At 37.8% G+C, this 19371-nt stretch overlaps 1 protein-coding gene across 3 annotated transcripts in view; it reads left to right on the top strand.

Moving 5' to 3' along the window:
* The window catches only part of NEDD4 (NEDD4 E3 ubiquitin protein ligase), a 108168-nt gene that overhangs the window by 33554 nt on the left and 55243 nt on the right, over nt 1-19371 (top strand). For 2 of the 3 annotated variants that reach the window (XM_075208039.1, XM_075208038.1), the window contains exon 5: nt 4742-4795. In XM_075208039.1, coding sequence (XP_075064140.1) covers nt 4742-4795 — 54 coding nt within the window. Of the gene's footprint in view, nt 1-4741; nt 4796-8062; nt 10000-19371 lie in introns of those variants that run through there. The other variant, XM_075208037.1, reaches the window with a different exon arrangement.

The following is a 19371-nucleotide window of genomic DNA, read 5'->3' as shown; positions in this document are numbered from 1 at the left end:
AATGAAAAACAGACATTACTGGAAATATATGATCCACATAAACTTCGAAATTGTCTACAAATCTTAACAATGGTACAATTTTAAAGCTCTAAGTATGTTATTTCACACATGACATAAAACAAGGCTGCCATTTGGTCCACAAGCTCTGAAAAGCAAAGAGCTAAAGGGAACATAAGACTATGTGTAATCATTTATCACTCAAGGCATAGTGCAGCCATGTCAAACTCAAAACCCGAATTGGGCCAAATAATTGCAGTCTAAGATTATGTGGGCCGCAAGAAAGAGAGAGACTTGTATGCAATTTTGTCACCCCCTTTCATCACACTGCGCCCTTCATGCTCTCTTTTGCTCCCCTCCACCTGTCTCCCGTTTCACACTGTCCCCTCCGTCATGCTGCTATTGCTCCCTTTTACTTACCTTCCTTTTGGTAATCATGCCACATGAAACAATAGTTCCAGACCTTTCTTGCCTCCCCTGTTGGAAGCCTGACTATGTTAAATGGTCATATGTTAAAATGTTGATAATTGATGTCCTGCACTTAGCGAATGAGTTGCCACCGGTTGGTCCGATTTGCCAGAAGTATATGCATCTCTAATAGCAGTTCTATGCTGAGCCATTCATTCACGTATAATTCTCTTCATCTTTCCTACATAGCTCAAGCCACAAGGACACGTAATTAAATAGATAACGAAGGTGCTAGTGCAGCACAGTCTTTACTTGAGTCAGAAGGAATATATCCAAGGATACAAAAAGAGCTTAAAGGGGTGTTGGTAACACCATTAACAGAATTATTCAATCAGTCACTAGCTACAGGAGTAATTCCAGAGGACTGGAAAAGAGCGAATAAAGTTCCATTACACAAAAGTGGAAGCAAGGAAGAGGCGACCAACTACAGACCAGCGAGTCTTACATCAGTAGTAGGAAAATTGATGGAAACAGTCTTAAAAGCAAGAGTTGTAGAATATCTCAAATCCAGTTACTTACAGGATCCCAAACAGCATGGATTTACCGGAGGGAGATCATCTCAAACAAATCTTATTGACTTTTTTTGACTGGCTGACTAAAGTAATAGATCAAGAGGGGGGGGGGTGGCGTAGATATAGCTTATCTAGATTTTAGTAAGGCTTTTGACACTGTCCCACATCACAGACTGTTAAACTTGAAGGCTTGGGATTGGATTCATAGATGTTGGAATGGATAAGATCTTGGTTTTAGGATAGAAAACAGAGTGTTATAGTAAATGGAGTACATTCACAGGAGGGAAAGGTTACCAATGGAGCACCCCAAGGATCTGTACTTGGACCAGTGCTTTTTAATATCTTTTTTGGAGACATTGCAAATGGTATTGAAGGGAAATTATGCCTTTATGCAGATGCCACAAAGATATGCAACAGGGTACACACACCAGGAGGGGTAAAACAAATAATTGATTATCTAAGTAGACTAGAGGAATGGTCAAGAGAGTAGCAACTACAGTTTTATGCCAAAAAAATGCAAAATCATGCACTTGGGTCTCAAAAACCCAAAGGCTAATTATAGTATTAATGGCACTATACTGGAAACTACTGAGGAGGAAAGGGATCTAGGAGTCACTATTTCAGGTGACTTAAAGGCAGGTAAGCAATGCAACAAAGCAGCGAGGAAGGCAAGTCAGATGCTTGGTTGCATAAGGAGTGGATCAGTAGCAGAAAGAAAGACGTAATAAAGCCCCTGTATAGGTCATTGGTACGGCCTAATCTAGAATATTGTGTTCAATTCTGGAGGCCATATCTCCAGGAGGATATGAATACATTAGAGACTGTACAAAGAAGGACAACTAAATTGGCGCATGGCCTACAGCACAAAACTTACTCGGAAAGATTAAAAGATCTTAATATGTATAGTTTGGAGCAGAGAAGGGAAAGGGGGGACATGGCATAAACTTTCAAATATATCAAGGTTTTGAACGTGATACATGAGGGAAACATTGTTCAAAGGAAGAAAAGTACCAGAACATGAGGACCTGCAATGAAACTGGAGGGAAGTAGGTTCAGAGGAACTTTGAGGAAAAACTACTTAACAGAAAGGGTAGTGAATAAGTGGAATAGGCTCCCATCAGATGTGGTAGAGGCTAATACAGTAGAGCAGTTTAAACATGCTTGGGATAGACATAAGAATATCCTTATAAAGAATAAGGGATCAAATAAGGTTTAAGGTTACCATAAGTTAATAAAACAATCGGCAGACTAGATGGGCCAAGCGGTTCTTATCTGCCGTCAAATTCTGTTTCCATGTAATTCTTTTGCCAGAATGAGCAAACAGTGTATCTGTGACAATGTGTGTATAACTGGTGCACCTGATTGATTTAATACAACCTGGAGTGCGCTTAAAGACAGACCAATTTTTATCAGTACAGACCACACACTCATTTAAGTTCCATTTTTAGCTAAATATCGGTGAATGTTGAAGGAAGTTATGTGATCAATTTCAGGATAAGATGGTGTTAAATTGTATTCCTTATGTGTTTCGCTGCAGTAGTGTATGTAGACACAAATTGTTCTCAGATTTTGTTGCGTTAAACTAATTTCCTAACCCTGTCACAACCTATGTCAGTGTCTTTTTTGTAGTAACCTTTTTCACACAACCTATATATTATATCTTTTTAAATGTTAGTCAGTGTTGGAACTAATAATACAATGTAGTAACTCAGAAAATTGCAGCCCTTTTTTCAAGGCTGGTGGATGGTGACTAGCGCAATGTGTTGCAGTACGAAGATTTGCTATACAAGTGATTTATGCATTTTTAAATTAAATCCAAAGTAAGAGTTTGTACTACTGTGTAATACGGTCATTCCGACAAGTTATATTGTCTAATATGCCGATCGCTATAATTCCGACATGTAGAAAATGCAGACTTACCTAAAAACTGATAGGCAACATTTCCGACAGCAGTGCTATAAACACCGACAGCAGAAAATGCCAGCAGTGTGATTGTCGTCACATAAAATGGTGTCCGTCATATTTCCTGTCTTAAGGGGGCAATGCGAGGACCTGCCGGCTGTATAATCAATGTTGTGTGTTTTTTGTTTTTTTTATACATAGATATTATTTCTTTAGCCTTCCTGCTTCACGTGAGGTTTCTGTCCTCTCTGAGTCTCCCTGAGCTCGCAGTCGTCCCTGAGGACACCAGCGTTACGGTTTGACAGGTGTACTGCCCCAGTCAAACTCCCCATCTGCCACGTCCACATCCCTGCTATAAACACTGGTAACCCTAGCGTTGCCAAGGTTAACAGTGTTTATAGCAAGCACCCCCACGCTTTTTTAAAAAACATATATTTTTTTTTTTTTTACTAAGGGTTGGACTTTATACAGCCGCCGGGTCCTCGCAGGGATGAAATTTCACAAACTGTCTTATTGCAAAGGTGACATCCTATTATAGTACTACGCTTGAAGTCACTGATTTCCTCAAAAAGACCCATTTTGTATCACAAATGTTTGCAGATGGAGACTACATAGCTAGGTGCTTGATTTTATACACCTCTGGCAACAGGTCTGATTGAAACACCTCAATTCAATAATTAACAGGCCAAATACTTTTGCCCATATAGTGTGTATATATAAAACATATTATTTCTCATTGCCATATGCCAAGGGTATTTAAATGCAGGTTAATTAGTTAGCTACTCCAACTACAAGTGGCAGAGGAGAGAAATGAGCAGGGAGATGCAATAGCAGGTTAAACACATATTTAGTGCACACATTAAAGCTGAAAGGAGGTTGGATATTTTGGCAATATCTAAAACATATCAGTTAATTTAAATATGAAATACTTAAAGTGGAAAAAAATACTGGTTTTGTAATGAGTCACTTGAATAGTATAAAAACTATGTTGGTTGATCTAAAATATACAGTGCAAGGGATAAGGAAGGGATTTCTCACAGAAGAGTAAGCTAAAACTCCAAAGGGAACACTTAGAAGCTGTCATTTCCCCAATAATTGATACTATGAGGTACTAATTGACAGGGTGCTCAAATTTCACTTTCTGCTTATTTTTAATCTGTAAAATCTGCAGATAAATAAGTATGCTTTACAACATCAATCCCCCAATATACTTTTTAAAATAGCAAGTGAAGTACCTTTTAAACATGCATCTAGTATGTCATTTTTGTTGGTCGTTGCTTACAAATCATTATCTGCTTAAAAATCTCGGGGGGGGGGGGGGGGAACAAGTGGCTGCAAATCACACCTACAGACTCTCAGCCGTAATGCATTTGTGACTGCTCAGTATAATGTACAATGTAGAAAGCCTATGTGGTCATGTAACAGTAGAAGGAAGAAAGAGAACATGTATTTTACAGTGCATGAGCAGACAGCTCATAGGGGAGTTCCAAAGCCTCTCTGCTCACTACATCATGTGCCATGTGACTGGAGTTGCCATGGTAGTCTCATGTCACAATGTAAACAGTGCAGAACGATAAATCATTAATAGTAGCCTGAAGAAACAGACCAAGGAAAATGTTTACTACTACTTATAGCATTCCACAGTGATTTGTCATTTTTTTCACAGAACTGCTTCTTTAAACTTGCAGAAAGATGTTGTGTTTAACATTGCCCACAGTATAGATCATGTCAATGTCTTCATTGCACCAATATTCATTGAAACATACCTATTTAACCACAGGTATCCAAACTTTCTGAGACATCTGTATATGTTTATGTGATGTATAGGTATTCTTATTTTTCCACCTTGTTTTCTTTTCCAGGTGTATCCACAGAAGCACAGACTTCTCTTTGAAGTATTTGATGAAAATCGTTTGGTATGTATTTTTATGACATTGGGGTTAGGTTGACTGCTCTTGTGGAAACCTGTGTTTTTTATATTCACATTTCCTATCTTATAAAGTTCAATGCTGTAAACAGGTCATGTGCATTAAGGGAAATTATTATTAGCTATTACAAAATGTTGAAATTTGTTGAGTATTTTCTACTTGTAATATTGATATAGTTTACCTGCCAAAGTAAATGAGAATATAGTAGAAGCCAATATAAATTTGTTCCAGGGGGGGGGATATGAACAGGTTTCATCCAGTACATCAGTAACGTTTTGGAAGGTAGTGCTAACTTTTGAGCCTCTGATCCTTTATAGTACACAGAATCAAATATTAGAAAATAAAACAAAAATTGTACAGGCCTTTTATTATTTTCCCAAATCTTGCTATAATTATGGCCACTGACAGTGTGATTGAAAGTTATGTCTTTAGCAATATTTTTTTTAGCTAATTAGTTCTTCCAGCAAATTAGGAGTGTGAGTGATATAAACTATGATTTTACCTGGTAATTATTGTTTAATGGTAAAAAAAATAAATAAATAAATTAGGACAGGACTACCATTATTCCGCTCTTAATGTGTTTCTGCTTTCACATTTTTTTTTTTATTTAACAAAAATTAAATAAAGGTGGTGATAGAAATTCATGTCAATAAAAGAGAACTAACAATATTGGTTGAACAGTGCACCATTGAGTGTTGGTTTGCAAATGTGACTCTACCAGATTGGAAATGTTATTGCTCAACCATTTTTTATTGTACCATATGTTATTGTATAATATTTAGCAAGTCCAGTGCTTAATGGGGGTACTATTTAAGCTGAAAACATTCAAGCCACAGCTCTACCTTTTTTCCACTCTTCCTGCCAGTTTCACCAAATACAGGTACGCTTCATTTAGAAAATCTGGCATTCTGAGTATCTGAGTCAGAAGCTGTGGCTCCAGAAAGGACATGCTTGATTTCACATACACAGATGCCCCAACTGGTGGGTCACCCTGATGTACTTGAAGCTGGGGCATGTCTTCTTTCTCTCCCATATAAAGTCAATCTATCACGTTTCAGGTTTGTTTTTGGCAAGTGTATGCCTTGCTTAGCTTACTAACATACTTGATTTTGAGAGTACAGTTATGGTCAAAGAGAATTATTAATTTTTTTCTATCAGTCTAATATTTTTAAGGTCATTTTTGGAAACAGTTCCTTGTGCAATGTACCTGTTCCTTCTGTTTATGGACTAATAAAATGCATGTTTTGCCAAGTGGCTTGTACTAATCCACCACTGGTCTTAAGAAAATTAATTTAACTAATACTGGCTAAACGCTGCAATATGAAAGGCTAAGTACATCGCCTCAAAATGACTACACTGCTTGATAACTATCCTATCAAAATCAAAAGGACAATTAGTGGACACTTTGATAAATCGGTTTGGGAGATTATTGTTAATACGTGCAGTCATTTTCTGTGATGCTGGAAGTGAACCATTTGGATTTGGATGGGCTTACTCTACCACCCTGTCAGGGAGGAGTCTTACAGATTTGTCTTGGGTTCCTCTTATGTCACTGACCACTATTACTGGTGCTGCTTGGCCACCAGATACTCACTGACTGTAATTAACAACTATTGTAGGAGAATAGTCACTACTTTCACTTGGAACCTTTTACTTCTGAGTTGTGTATCTGTAGCTGTTGCAGCATCTTTTTGCTGGTGATTGTGACTGGCTCCTGTTGACCACTAGCTGTGGATCAGGACTGTTGGCTAAGGGAAGAGCATTGAGTCAGGGTGCTGGCTTCAGCACAGAGCAGCCTGGTGGTGGATGAGAGTGTGAACTTGTATCTTTAGGTCACAGGAATTCAGCATCTATAGGCATCTTGAAGGAGTAAAGAATGGTCTTTAAGACTATAAGTATTTATTGCCCAATGATAGCGCTTAATAGATCTATTACACACACACTTGTAACTTTTTGTATACAGTTTTTACATCTGTTGGCAGGTTGATTGACTTACATTGCTATGAGCAGCCTTAAGCTTGTTCATACTTTTAGCATTGTGAGGGTTTTGTTTGTGTGCTTTCACCTTTGGCCATCTTCTCTCACACTCACTCCTGCAGAGTTAATGCTAATTGTGGTGACTCCCAATGCTACCTTCTGCTTTTCCCATCACTAAGTAGCAGGGAAGCAGCCTAACTCCGCCAGTATCTGCCAACTCCACTCTGGACCACTAGGGATGGGGGGACGTTCTGGCACCACAGCATATTTGTACAACACTGCAGTGTGTAGTATGTCTGTAAATAAAAATAAAAGTTTTAAATAAGACAATGTTTTCTCAGTTTCCACTTTAGTGTACTGACTGTATGATTCCTTCATGTATTATAATTTTTAAGGGCATTTATATCCTTACACCACTAGATGTCGCCTTAGTTTCAGGTAATGGTAAAAATGGATATTCTCTGCTGTGAATACATATTTTCAGCTTATTTTTATTTACTTTTAAATGTGTTCTGACTGGTACACACATCTAATAGTAGAAATATTTATAATGATAGCCCCACTTGTTTGTTGTCTTTTTTTGTTTTGTTGTTTTTTTACATTTTTTTTTCTGTTGCATATATTAAATGAACAATACAATATAATTCATAACAGAATGCTAATAAAAAAGATAGACTTACCATGTCAATCTTTAAAAAGCACACTTAATAGCACATGGAGTTAACTAAGCCAATATGTTTTCTTGCATAATACAAAATTTTCTTTGGGGCTAGTGAAACAACATGCAAGTATAATGGCATTAAAGTATAATGAAAATAAACAAAATGGAAAAAAAAAAGGAAGCCATAATTGCACAATCTGTGTATATAAAATACGTTGATCGTTCTTTGTGAGAGACTATCCTTCATAGAGTTATAAACACTGTATGCCACATTTTTAAACCGTCAAGTTCTATTTAAAACTTTAAAAATATTCTTGTTTTTTTTTTCTATTGCTAGGATTTTAAATTCAAATGCATGCCAGTGGTTTCCTGCATAGCAGAATCTTCAATAGTTTCCTATTATGGATAGTTTTGGGTAATTCAATCCCAACTTTGATACTCAATTATGTGGAACTCCGTTCCCTGCAACTTCCTGTAATTCTATATGTATGGGTAAAAATATTAGAGCCTTTACACTGCAGAGGAAAGTATAGATGTGTTTAGCCAGGGTGACTAAAGCAAGGAAATACAGCTAGGTTTGCAACGCAAGCACACTGTTGATTTTGGGAAAGACTCATTCATGCATATTGGAGAAGGTATAATTGAATCAAGCTTGGCAGTGTTTCAGCCAGTATGCAGCAACAGAGCTGAGCTTAAAGGTCGCTAGAAATCAAGTGCCTGGTAAGTGAATGCAGTTGGAGTACAAGCAATCCAAGACGATTTAGAAACCGTGGAGTCAGGAATGGTTTGTTTGTCTCATGACGTGCACTGCTCTACCCTGTGGCTCATCATTTTCCTGTGTTTGACTGGGACACATGAGGCAGTTTTGTGCGTTTCAATCCAGTGTAATACAAACGTTCTACATGTTTTTCTGCTGCTTCTGGTCTGCTGCCGGGGAGAGAGAGAATCGCACATCTGAATTAGTAATGTTCAGAAAGAACAAATGGCACGTCGGTTAAGACTTCACTTTGCTACCAGAAGAAGTAACACTGATCCATTGCCAGAAAGCCCTGGAGATGGCCTGGATAGTAATATCCACATGTGCTTTCAAAGACTCTCCCAATCGGCTGCCCCAAGTGTGATACAGATGAGACTATCTCCGCGGCAAACCGTACAGCTGTCATCTTCGCCAGAATCTGTACAGTCACAGCAAGGTAATTCTGTTTCACCGCCTAGCAAAAAAAGCACATCAGTGCAGATTTCTTTACAGCCCAGCAAAAATAGTAGATGTCCTCAATCTGGCAATACAGAACTTGGTTCGGAAGACATTTCATTTGTCAGTGCTTACAAGGATGGCATTAATTTTAGTTCTAATATGAGCAGGAATGATGGCTGTCACCCAGTCGTAAATGACAGCAGTTTCCCAAATAACACCTCAGCTGAAATTGGCAGTTCGTGTAGCATTGCTACAAGTGACAATGGATCGTTTAGTAGCAGCAGCAGTGATTATGGATCATGTACAAGTACCACAAGTGACATTGGTTCATGTACGAATAGTAATTTAAGTGACAATAGTAGCTGCACTCTTTCTCTAGGTGATGCCAGTTATTTTAGTAATATGCTTTCTAGCAAGCCATCCTGTATGAATGCAGCAATGGTTTCTTCCCAAAACAATAGTGTTCAACAGGTTTTATCTAGATGTAAAAGTACATTTCCTTTTGACCAAGATGAACTAGACAAAAAGGTGAATATGGCAAGTTTGCCATCAAGAAAGAAAACAAAACTCCCTCTGAGGCGCTGTTCTTCATTGGTTATCTTCCCTCGAAGCCCTTCTGAGACACCTCCAACCTCTCCGACTACTTTAAGTCCTCCATTAAACAGAGGCCCCTATCAAACCTCTTACCAGTTTATGCTTTGTTCTAATGAGCCTGCACAAAATGAAGATCAGACATTATCTAAGGGTTTTCTTTCCACAGCTGTCAACGGAGTTCGTCTTTCCAAAAACACTTGCACTGTTGGTGAAGCTAGAGATGTTAAACCACTTTACTTGAATGACTCCTTACAAGGGGATGCCAATCCATCACATAGTCTTCAGAAGACAGATACTGTAGAGGATGGCTTTTCTTTTATTTCAGTACATGTTTCTCACCAGAGACCATTGTCATCAAGCAACGAAACGACTGGAGACCACATCACATCAAGCGGGCAGGACGATGAACCCCAGCTCGGCAATGGAGTTCAGTCACATCATCACATCCGCCTATTGCGCAGTTCTTCCTCATGTCCCTCCTCCAATAAAATTACGGAATGCCAGATCACTATTAATGGAGACCGGGAATGCAAAAGTATTCCGAACAACAAATCAAACCACCTTTACCAAAGAAGTATATCAGAAGGACCTCTCACAAAACTTTCCTCTTCTAGTCTTAAGTATAATTGTCCTAAATTAGGGACATCTCATTTGCACATACAGTTTGCACCTGGAAGTGAAAGCAGGATTAGTAGCTTTAAAAGACAATCTATTAGAAACCCCTCCAGTGATGTGGCTGGTAAACCCTTTGTGAAATGTTACAAGGTAGGTGTTTCTTTTCATTTCTTGGCATTGTTTCCTATCTTACAGTTAGACGTTTGTATTTGTAAACTATTTGCATTCTTCAGAACAATCAGTAGAAGTTCTTTTACTTTGCAGACCAGAAATAAAAATAAATGTATCATGTCAGGGGTATTCTGTATTCATAACATTCTAGTGTATTTTTATAATATGATTACATGTTTTCTATGAAAAGCTTGAAGTCTACAAGACTAATTTTGCAGCATGGTTTTGTGGGTTTGTTTGTTTTTTATTTTGTTTGATAACAATGTATGTTAGTATTTTTCTGCAAAGATCGACTTATTTTAGATTTTTTTTTTATATCCTTTAATATGGTAATGAATGTATATCATATAATAATACTTGAATCTGTTACAGTACATTGATTCTTACAAAGTTCATGCCGGCCTTCATTTTGAATGTGTTCAATGCAGCTATAGTACAACATTGTAACCAAGTTAAAAATAAACAGCTCCCAAAATATTTCTCTTGACTCCAGTTAGTCTGGTCATGTATACTGATACGCTGAGTGTGGGTTCAAATTTAACAAGTTGATATTAGAGCAGCATTTAGTAATGCCAGCTATCTGTGCACAGCAGTCATGAAATTAAATCAGTACTTTGGTCAGGCCCTGCTATCACTGAAAGGTCTGTGCATTCTTTACTTGTGTGCCCAGGTTTAAACCTCTAGTAGCATAATATCAAGTTACCTGCTTCAATAATCAACAGCTTGTTAAGGATGGCCTTCTAAAATTCAGTGTGAAATGTAAACTGTAACTGTACAGCTTGCTCTGTTGTATAGAACAGGCAAATTCAAACTGAATACTTAGTCCCTGTTTCCAAGTTGCAGACTATTTATTCTTATTTTCTGTGATCTATACTATCTTGTGTAGTTAAATTGTTTTATTTGGTTAATAGTAGAGATTTTAAACATGCTAATTTAGGAAAATGGTAAATATAATGGTTTTGGTGTCCTGTGTTGGCCTTTAAATATATTGCTTATTTTCCCAAAGGTATTGTCCATTTTATTCACTTGTAATTCTTATTCTTTACAGTGTGATAGTGTAGCCTATTTTAAATTCTATTCCTGTAACATGTTTAGTGGACTGTTGATGAACGATAGGTTTTTTTTTGTACTTTTTCTTCAAATGATTATTTTGGCTTAACCCTTTCAGTTGTAAGAACCAGTCAGATTCATTCTTGCCAGCTTGTAGGTGGTGTGATTAAGCAGTATAGTTTTCTTATCCTAAGTATACTATATTTTAATGCAGGTCCAGGCATTCTAGATTCTAAAAAGCCAACAGAACAAAGGAATGTGTTGGGGAAAAATAATCAAGACCTGTTGACTGTTGGCATTTCTGGTGTTTTTTAAAAGAATATTAATTTGTATTGTGCCATTTATTTTTTTGTATTCTATTACTTTGTATGCCACTTTCAAATGCTGACCAGACTACCCACTAGTTTGGGTATAAATTAAATCTGTGCTTTGGTCTGGCCCTGCTTCTACTGAAAAGCCTGTGTGTTCTTCTTTTGTGTCCCATGGTTGAAGCCTCTGGTAGCATGATATCAAAGTGATGGTGGCATAGAAATCTGAGAGAGAGACCTGATCAACCAACAGGCATTTGGGGTCAAAATAAATTGTGGGGTGTTTGGGACAGTGTTTTCTACCACCATAAACTAAAAGTACCTGAATGAGTTTCTCATTATAGAATGGGATGGTTTCCAGACATTGGTTTTTGCAGCTTGTGATGCCCAAGTTCAATTTCCTGTTTTTCGTGCATTATTTTTTTTGGTATGCAATTATATGTATACCTCTGTGTACCTCTATTATCCTCATGTTGTTTATGGAGATTGGATAAGATGTATTTTTTTGCATTTTAAACACACTTAAATGTACATTAACTTAAATTGCTTGGATAATAAGAATAGGTGCTGAGAATTGCATCCATTAGGCTACAGTCTGGGCTGTTTACAAATGAGGCAGCAAAATTACATGCACGGCTTCTTAACTTTTTTTTTTTTTTTTTTTTTAAAGACTTTAAAACATAGTTACCTCTGTGTCCTTACACAGTAGTCAACATTGTTTTATTTGGGAATTAAAATAATGCATATTACCTGAAGTGGAAATCTTCTCTGGATACTTAAGAATAGTCTTTGCAATGTCATGTACCATTTTGTTTACAGATCAGTACTGAATACATTGCAACATTCAGCTAAGCTCTGTGCCATAAGTTATTTTCACACACTGCAGTGCTGTCCAAGTGTTTTATGGGAAGAGGCCATACATTCTATAAATACAAGTCACCAGGCCAATACCCACTCGTGGTTTCTTGCAATAATCCAATCTGTGATGAGAATTTAGTCTAAAAACAAACAGAAATAATAATAAAAAAATAAATTGCAAGCTGCAAGTGGACCTCAGGATGTTCCTTTTGTGCATGGCAAAGAAAATAATTACATTGATTAAACAAGAAATGGGTTGTCTTTGTTGGCACAATAATTTGAAAAAGTTAAGTATATATACAGTGTGATAAGATTATGATCATCTATATGATGATGATCATCTACTGTCAACCTACTGATTGTGAAAAAGCATTTGCTTTCCTTATGAAAGAGAATATTTTGTTAGTCATACAGTTATATAGACGGTGGCTTGCGTATAACATGTAGTTTTGCTTTGGTTTATTGTACACATTTTTTCCTTCAAGATTTTATTAATTTATCAGAATAAAAGCATTTGAATTCATACACTGCTAATTCCCTGCGTTTATTTAATTTCCATTACTGCTCTGAACTAACCAAACTGTCACATTATTATTATTATTATTAATAATATTAATAATAATACTATTATATTCTCCAGTATGCTACAGTGCTTTGCAATTGGGATCAAACTCCGTAATAAAACAATAGAATAGTATTAACAAACAGGTAAGAGCTCCCTACTTCTCAGGGTTACAGTCTAATGGAAAATAGTTTGATACTTAAGGTCATGTCACACAATGCATTTTGGTCCAGCCAGATTGCAGTGGGAGAAAGTGCTTCGAGGAGCTGTAGGAGCCAGTCACGCAGCGATGATGGTTTGGTGGTCAGTAGTTTTAATATAGAAAAACAATAAATGTAAGTTTTGTTTGTGAGAACTGCGTAGAGGGGTGGTAATTAAGTAGAATAAGATTTGGTGGGTTAAGCAAGTGGTTTGAGATTTGAAAAGTATTTCCTAAAGAGATGTGTCATCAGGGAGCACATGCAAGTTTGGAGGTTAGTTAGGACCAATAGAGCAGAGCAGCAGCAAGCCCCAGCATTCAAAATAGATTGTTGGGTTAAAAATATGGCTAGGGGAAGACCAATAAGAAGGGAATTACAGTAATCAATGCAGGAGAGCAGTGCATGAACTTAAGTTTTTGCACTTTCTTGTGTGAGATACGTGCATGTTCCTTAAGCTGGGTACACACTACACGGTTTACGTCCAATAATCGGCTCAATCAGCCGACATACGACCGCTCGTTCAAAAGTCGGGTCAGTGTGTGCAGTGACACGATGGTCGAAAGTCTGCCCAAATGGACGATTGTCGCCTCATTTGGTTGGTCGTACCGTTTAATATTTTCGTTCCAATCTCGTTTCCGCTGTGTAGTGTGTATAAACTTCCGACCGATCCACAACAGTGAGTACGAAATTACACTCATTGCTCACGACAACATGGCTGTAAAAAGTCGCTAAAGGGACGTCCGCTCTTCCCTTTATCGTCCTAAACAAGGCTAGTGTGTATGCAGTCCATAGACCGAGCGATCGGACCATCGATCGCATGTAAAATCGCTCGGCATAAAAAGTTGGTCGAAATTTCTGTAGTGTGTACCCAGCTTTAGAAGTATGTACCAGTATTTAGTTACAGATTGGGTGTGGGGAAGAGAGTAGTGATAATCAGGTAGGTAGCTTCTGTTGGCTTGTGGAAAAATGATTAGCTCTGTTTTATACAGTTCAGTTTGAGATGGTGAAAGGACATCCAAGATGAATGTCTGATAAACATTCAGTAATAAAAGGTAACGCAGATAGTGAGAGATCTGGACAACCTTAAAACATGAAGGAATAATCACAGCAACGTTTTTGAAAATTTAAGACCCATGTTTTTCAAAAATGTTTTTTTCAAATGATTGAATCTGTTACCTTGAAATGTTAACTTTCTCAAACCTAGTCATATTGTTTATCAAATAAAATCCAGTTAGGTTCTAAATTAAATGTTATTGGTTTGTGTTTCATTAAAATATCTCGGTCCTGTCCTGGGAAAATTGGGTTTTTGTATGCTAACAAGGGAAGTTATATGCTAGTATTATATTGAGCAATGATAAATTATTGCCCACCCCTACAATTCACATTGACTAATTGTCCTCATCAAATGTTTTACTTTTATGCTTTGTTAGTCCCCTTATTCGTTGTCTTTACATAATTCCATTTAAATACTTCTACAAGCATACAAAGCAATGAATAAAACTGCATAAACATACACCCCTTCCACTTCAAAATATCATCCAGCAATCAATCCTTCTGTCCTGTCCAAGATCTTCATCGCTCACCCACAGGGCCGGATTAACGGATTGGAGGCCCCTGGGCTAAGTGGGGCCCCCATTCCTCCGTGAGCCCCCCCCCCCCTGTTAGCCGCCCCCCCAAGCGCTTACCTTCTCCTGTCACTGTTGTCCTTCCGCGGCGCGCTGTAAGCTCCTGACTGAGGAGATCTCGTGACACTCTCACGAGATCTCCTCAGTAAGGAGATTACTGAGCGCCGGAGAAGGAGGACTGCAGTGACAGAGCTCAGCAGCATTATTGATCGGGCTTGGGGGCAGATCTGTAGACTGGACTTGAGTCCAGTGGCAAGAAGAAAGGCAGGATACTAAGATTAGTTATAGGTATTGTCCATGGCAGCTGGGTGAAACAAACAAGGCAAAGGGTTCAGGAAGAGGGGTAGTCGATACAATCCGAGGTCAGTACACAAGTAACGGATAACTGGAGCTAGGATGCATCACCCACAGGAAGTAGACAGGAACAGGCAAGGCTTATCCAGGAAGTCAGAGGGTGAAACTAGAACATGCTGGAACATCAGGGGAACAGTAAAACTGAGACAGAATTAGAACTGTCCAGCAGCCAAAATAGCTCAGCTAGCAGAGCCGCAGTCTCCCAGAGGCAGAAGCCCCAGGTTCGAATCCTGACAATCAGTTAAAGTAATTGCCGTAACAGTAAGATACAGATCAATCTTCTATCTTTAAGACATTCTAAATGTTGCCAAATTGAATCATTTAACTGAGAGATGCCTCTGTTTTTTTGCTCAGAATTATCTAAATTATTTTATACATAAAAACGTCAACACTTGTATAAGTACATTAAAAAAAAATGAACATATGTTCGTTATCAACGAACAGGTCAAGCATGTAATGTAGTAAAATGCCTGAGTTCGTTGTGCCACTCCAGGTTAATATAAATTAGGGAAGGTTTAAGCCACCAAATTTATTCAGATGGTAATGTCATGTGTATCCCAGGGTCTTATAGCCACATATCGGTAATATAACCAACAGGTGCTGGATTTCTTCGTTTCGGGAAAAAGTAAAAACAGTCCAAATAGCTAAATGTTAAGCTGATAAGTTATCGGACTTTGATGGAACCAACTTATACACCGTAAAAATAGAACAGACACCACATAGTTCTGGCAATCAATAAATGCAATGAATGGTACTTTACCGCTTGGACTTCTTCTAGGTCCACGGCTCTTAATTTCTTAAAGTAAACCTCTTATGGCGCAGCACCTTCCTCTTAGTATCCTGCTTCTGTTTGTGGAGTAACCAAAGTTCATTTCTGTAATCCGTGGAAATTCCTCTTGTGTGAATCTCCTCTCATATCTGTATTCTTCCGCAGCTTATGAATTGCAGATCCAAATCTGTACTATCAGTATTATGTGTCCAACAAAATATAGGTCACTGTTCCGATACCATTTAAAACAGTCTGACGCATTTATTCACCTATATTGGTGATTTCATCAGGTGTCTCTATATATAACAAAATAACCTTTTTTTTATTGTCCACAGAATTGAATATGTTCCGTTTATTTTTCTTTCTTTCTTTTTTTTTTTTTAACCCTTTCTTCCAATGTATCTGAGAAATTGCAGACACCAGTGGTTGGTAGCACTTTGTGAATCTTGTTACAAGGTCCAGGTGTTGGATTCACGTTGTGAGGCTGTAATTGCCTGTCCATAAAGCTAGACATGCTCCAGTGACCGGTGTGACAAAACTGCGTGTGCATGGCAGCAATAGACCATAGGGACAGACACACTCCAATGCTTGGCATCCGATGAGGCCATTCATTATATCAGATTTAAGCATTGCTACATCCCATGATGTAGGCAGAAGACTTACAAAGCTCTGCCCACCACATATGTTTGGTACACTGAGAATCGCTGACTCTGGAACTTTGCTGCTCATTCTGTTTATTAAACACATTATTATAATAGAGCACCAATGAATCAAATACATCTTAAATGATAATATGAACTTAGTAAATCATTTTTGCAGGACATCTATTTCAGTGGTACCCGGCCAGAGTATCAGGACACATTTTTGTATTGTGATGCCTGACTAGAAAACGCTTAAAATGGTTTGAAGATATGTTATTGGTCTTCTATGTGAAACATTTATTAACTAATGAAATGTTAGCTGTAATTGCGTTGGTTTTAAAATGCAGTCCTGTTTATACATATTTATAGCTTTATTACAATTTTTTTTTTTAAACCATGTACAGCAAAAATAAATAAAAACAGATCTACAGATCTGAACAACATGTTTACTGGCATTTCAAACTATAACAAAGCGATCTGACAATGAAGCAGGAAGAAGCTGGGGGCCGCAGGTGAAGGCTAGGGAGGGCCGCCTGTTGCCCATCACTACTTTAGGTGCAAATGGATCTTTAAAAACCCAATTTGTGTTGAATAAGATAAAGGATTACATTAAATAAATGCAAAGGGAATTGCTGCAAATTTGCCAAAAAACCAATGTGTGCAGAGAATTTTCTATTTAGCCCAGATACGTTGTTTAGAGGTTAATACAGATTCCCTTCCATGAACTTCATACATGTTCAGTCTTTTTATGATGGTAGAAAATGTTAACATTTACTGTGTTGATAGAGCTTGTAGACCCCCTTGATGTAGCTTTTGGGCTGCGATATGGTCATGCGGTCTGATCTTTGTGAGAATTTACTGGAACGCACACTTCTGGGAAGATTGGCAACTGACTTCAATTTTCTTCATTTGTAAATAATCTTTTCCATTGTAGAATAATGGATTTGAAGCTGTTTGTTAATAGCCTTCTAATCTTTTTAGACTGAGGAGCAGCCACAATTGCTTTCCTAAAAGGTCTTTTCCCCTTGGCATGCTGTCAACACAAACTTCAATGACTGAACTGGCAGATGTTCTGCTTTTTATATAGAGGTGGTAGCACTTTCTGATGATCAAATAATGAAGTGCACTTGAGCGGGAGGTTTGAAATCTGATCAGGTTATGCTGATATAATGTACAGGCCGTATATAATCAGAAATTACCATTAAATTTGACACGGGTTACCTCACATGAGATTAAATTTATAAAATTTCAGGACTTTGAGGGAACTAAATAATTGTCATGATATTAAAACATACATTTTAAAAAGTTTGCTTCCTTTTTGGCATGACCGTAGTTCCAGCTTATGCAATCTATGTTTATTCATATAGGCAAAAAACAAACAAAACAAAACACTGTGAGCCTGATTCATTAAGGAAAGGAAGACAAAAAATTGAGTAAGTTTTCTTCTGGACAAAAACCATGTTACAGAAGTGTTTGAACCACACGGAGATGCTCAATAAGCTGCTCCACAGACTTTATATGACCCCTGATAGATTACATAAAATGTGGCCAGCCCAGACTAGGGCCTGTTGGCGTGAATGTGGGGAAATAGGGGACATATTTCACGTCTTCTGTAGTTGCCCCGTGGCACGTGCTCTCTGGGCAGAAGTATATACCTTGGTAGCTAAGGTCATCCGAACTCCGATCCCCAATACTCCAGAAGTAGCACTTCTATACTTTTTTCCTCCACAAGTTTTATTGGGGGATCGATATGTCATAGGCCACATTTTTATAGCTACCCGTGCAGTGATAGCCCAAGCATGGAAATCAACTACGTTACCCTCCATATCTAAAATAATCTCTAAGGTCCAGCTAAGCTGTGACATGGAAACCATGGGAGTACCATACAGCTCTTCTGCCTCCTCTCCCCACATAATATGGTTTGATTGAAATCGATTTGTCTCCAAAACGTCAGTTTAATCAACCGCTTTGAGGCCCCCTCACAATTTGTCACAGTAATATCTGGAAGTGTTTACCCAGGCTAATATATTCAACAATTGGTAATTTGTTAAGATGTTGGGATTTGTAATTTTTTTTATGTATCGATTTGTACTGCCTCCCTTTCTCCTCCCCTCCTTCCCCTACCTTCCCCCTCTCCCCCTTTGTTCTTTAAAATGTGTACTTTTTCTTTTTTTGTGTGAACCCTGTAATTAAAAGCTTTAATAAAAACCATTATTGAAAAAAAACAAAAAACATGTTACAATGCAAGGGATGCAAATCAGTTTGTTTTGCACATAAGTTAAATACTGGCTATTTTTTCATGTAGCACACACTTACTTGACAGCTTTATTTTTACACTAAAAGTTAAAGTTACTCTAGGACATTCCCTACCCCAACTATAAATCTGTCCTCGCATATTAAAATTAGCTCACCCTCCAAGGTGCAAAGTTGCTAATTTTTTTTTTCCCCTTTACATTCCTTAATGAATCAGGTTCTGTGTTTAATAACAAGCAAAGACAGGGACAATAAAGAGGGGGGGGGGGCGGGGGATATGAAGGAGGTCAATGGAGAGGGTTTGGGTTTGCACCAGAGTCTTACCTGTACTGACAAGTGTCATTATCTATCAGAAAGGTGTTTTAGAATTCTTGATTAGCCAAAGAAAATAGTTCCTTCATTTTTATAGTGATATGACACAAATCAGAGGAAGACGTTATAAAAATTGCTAGTTTGTAAATTAAGACATTGTGATGTTTTCATTTTTTTTTTATTTATCTTTTTATAACTCTTCGATTTGTTTTCTTGTATTCTAACCTGTAGAACCAACTAGCCATGAATAGTTGGTGTTTATCATCTGCCAAGGAGGCTAGGTCTTCCATCATCATATAGAATTCAGTCCTCTTGAACCAATCTAAAATAGTAGGAGAATAATCATCAGATGCTTCAGCAATGGTTTTATATCTCCAGATCCATATGTTCATTGGATTAAGCAGATATTCTGGAGTTAA

Source organism: Mixophyes fleayi, chromosome 4 (assembly GCF_038048845.1).
Source record: "Mixophyes fleayi isolate aMixFle1 chromosome 4, aMixFle1.hap1, whole genome shotgun sequence".
NCBI classification, from domain to species: Eukaryota; Metazoa; Chordata; class Amphibia; order Anura; family Limnodynastidae; genus Mixophyes; species Mixophyes fleayi.
This window is presented reverse-complemented; position numbering and strand designations above follow the sequence as displayed.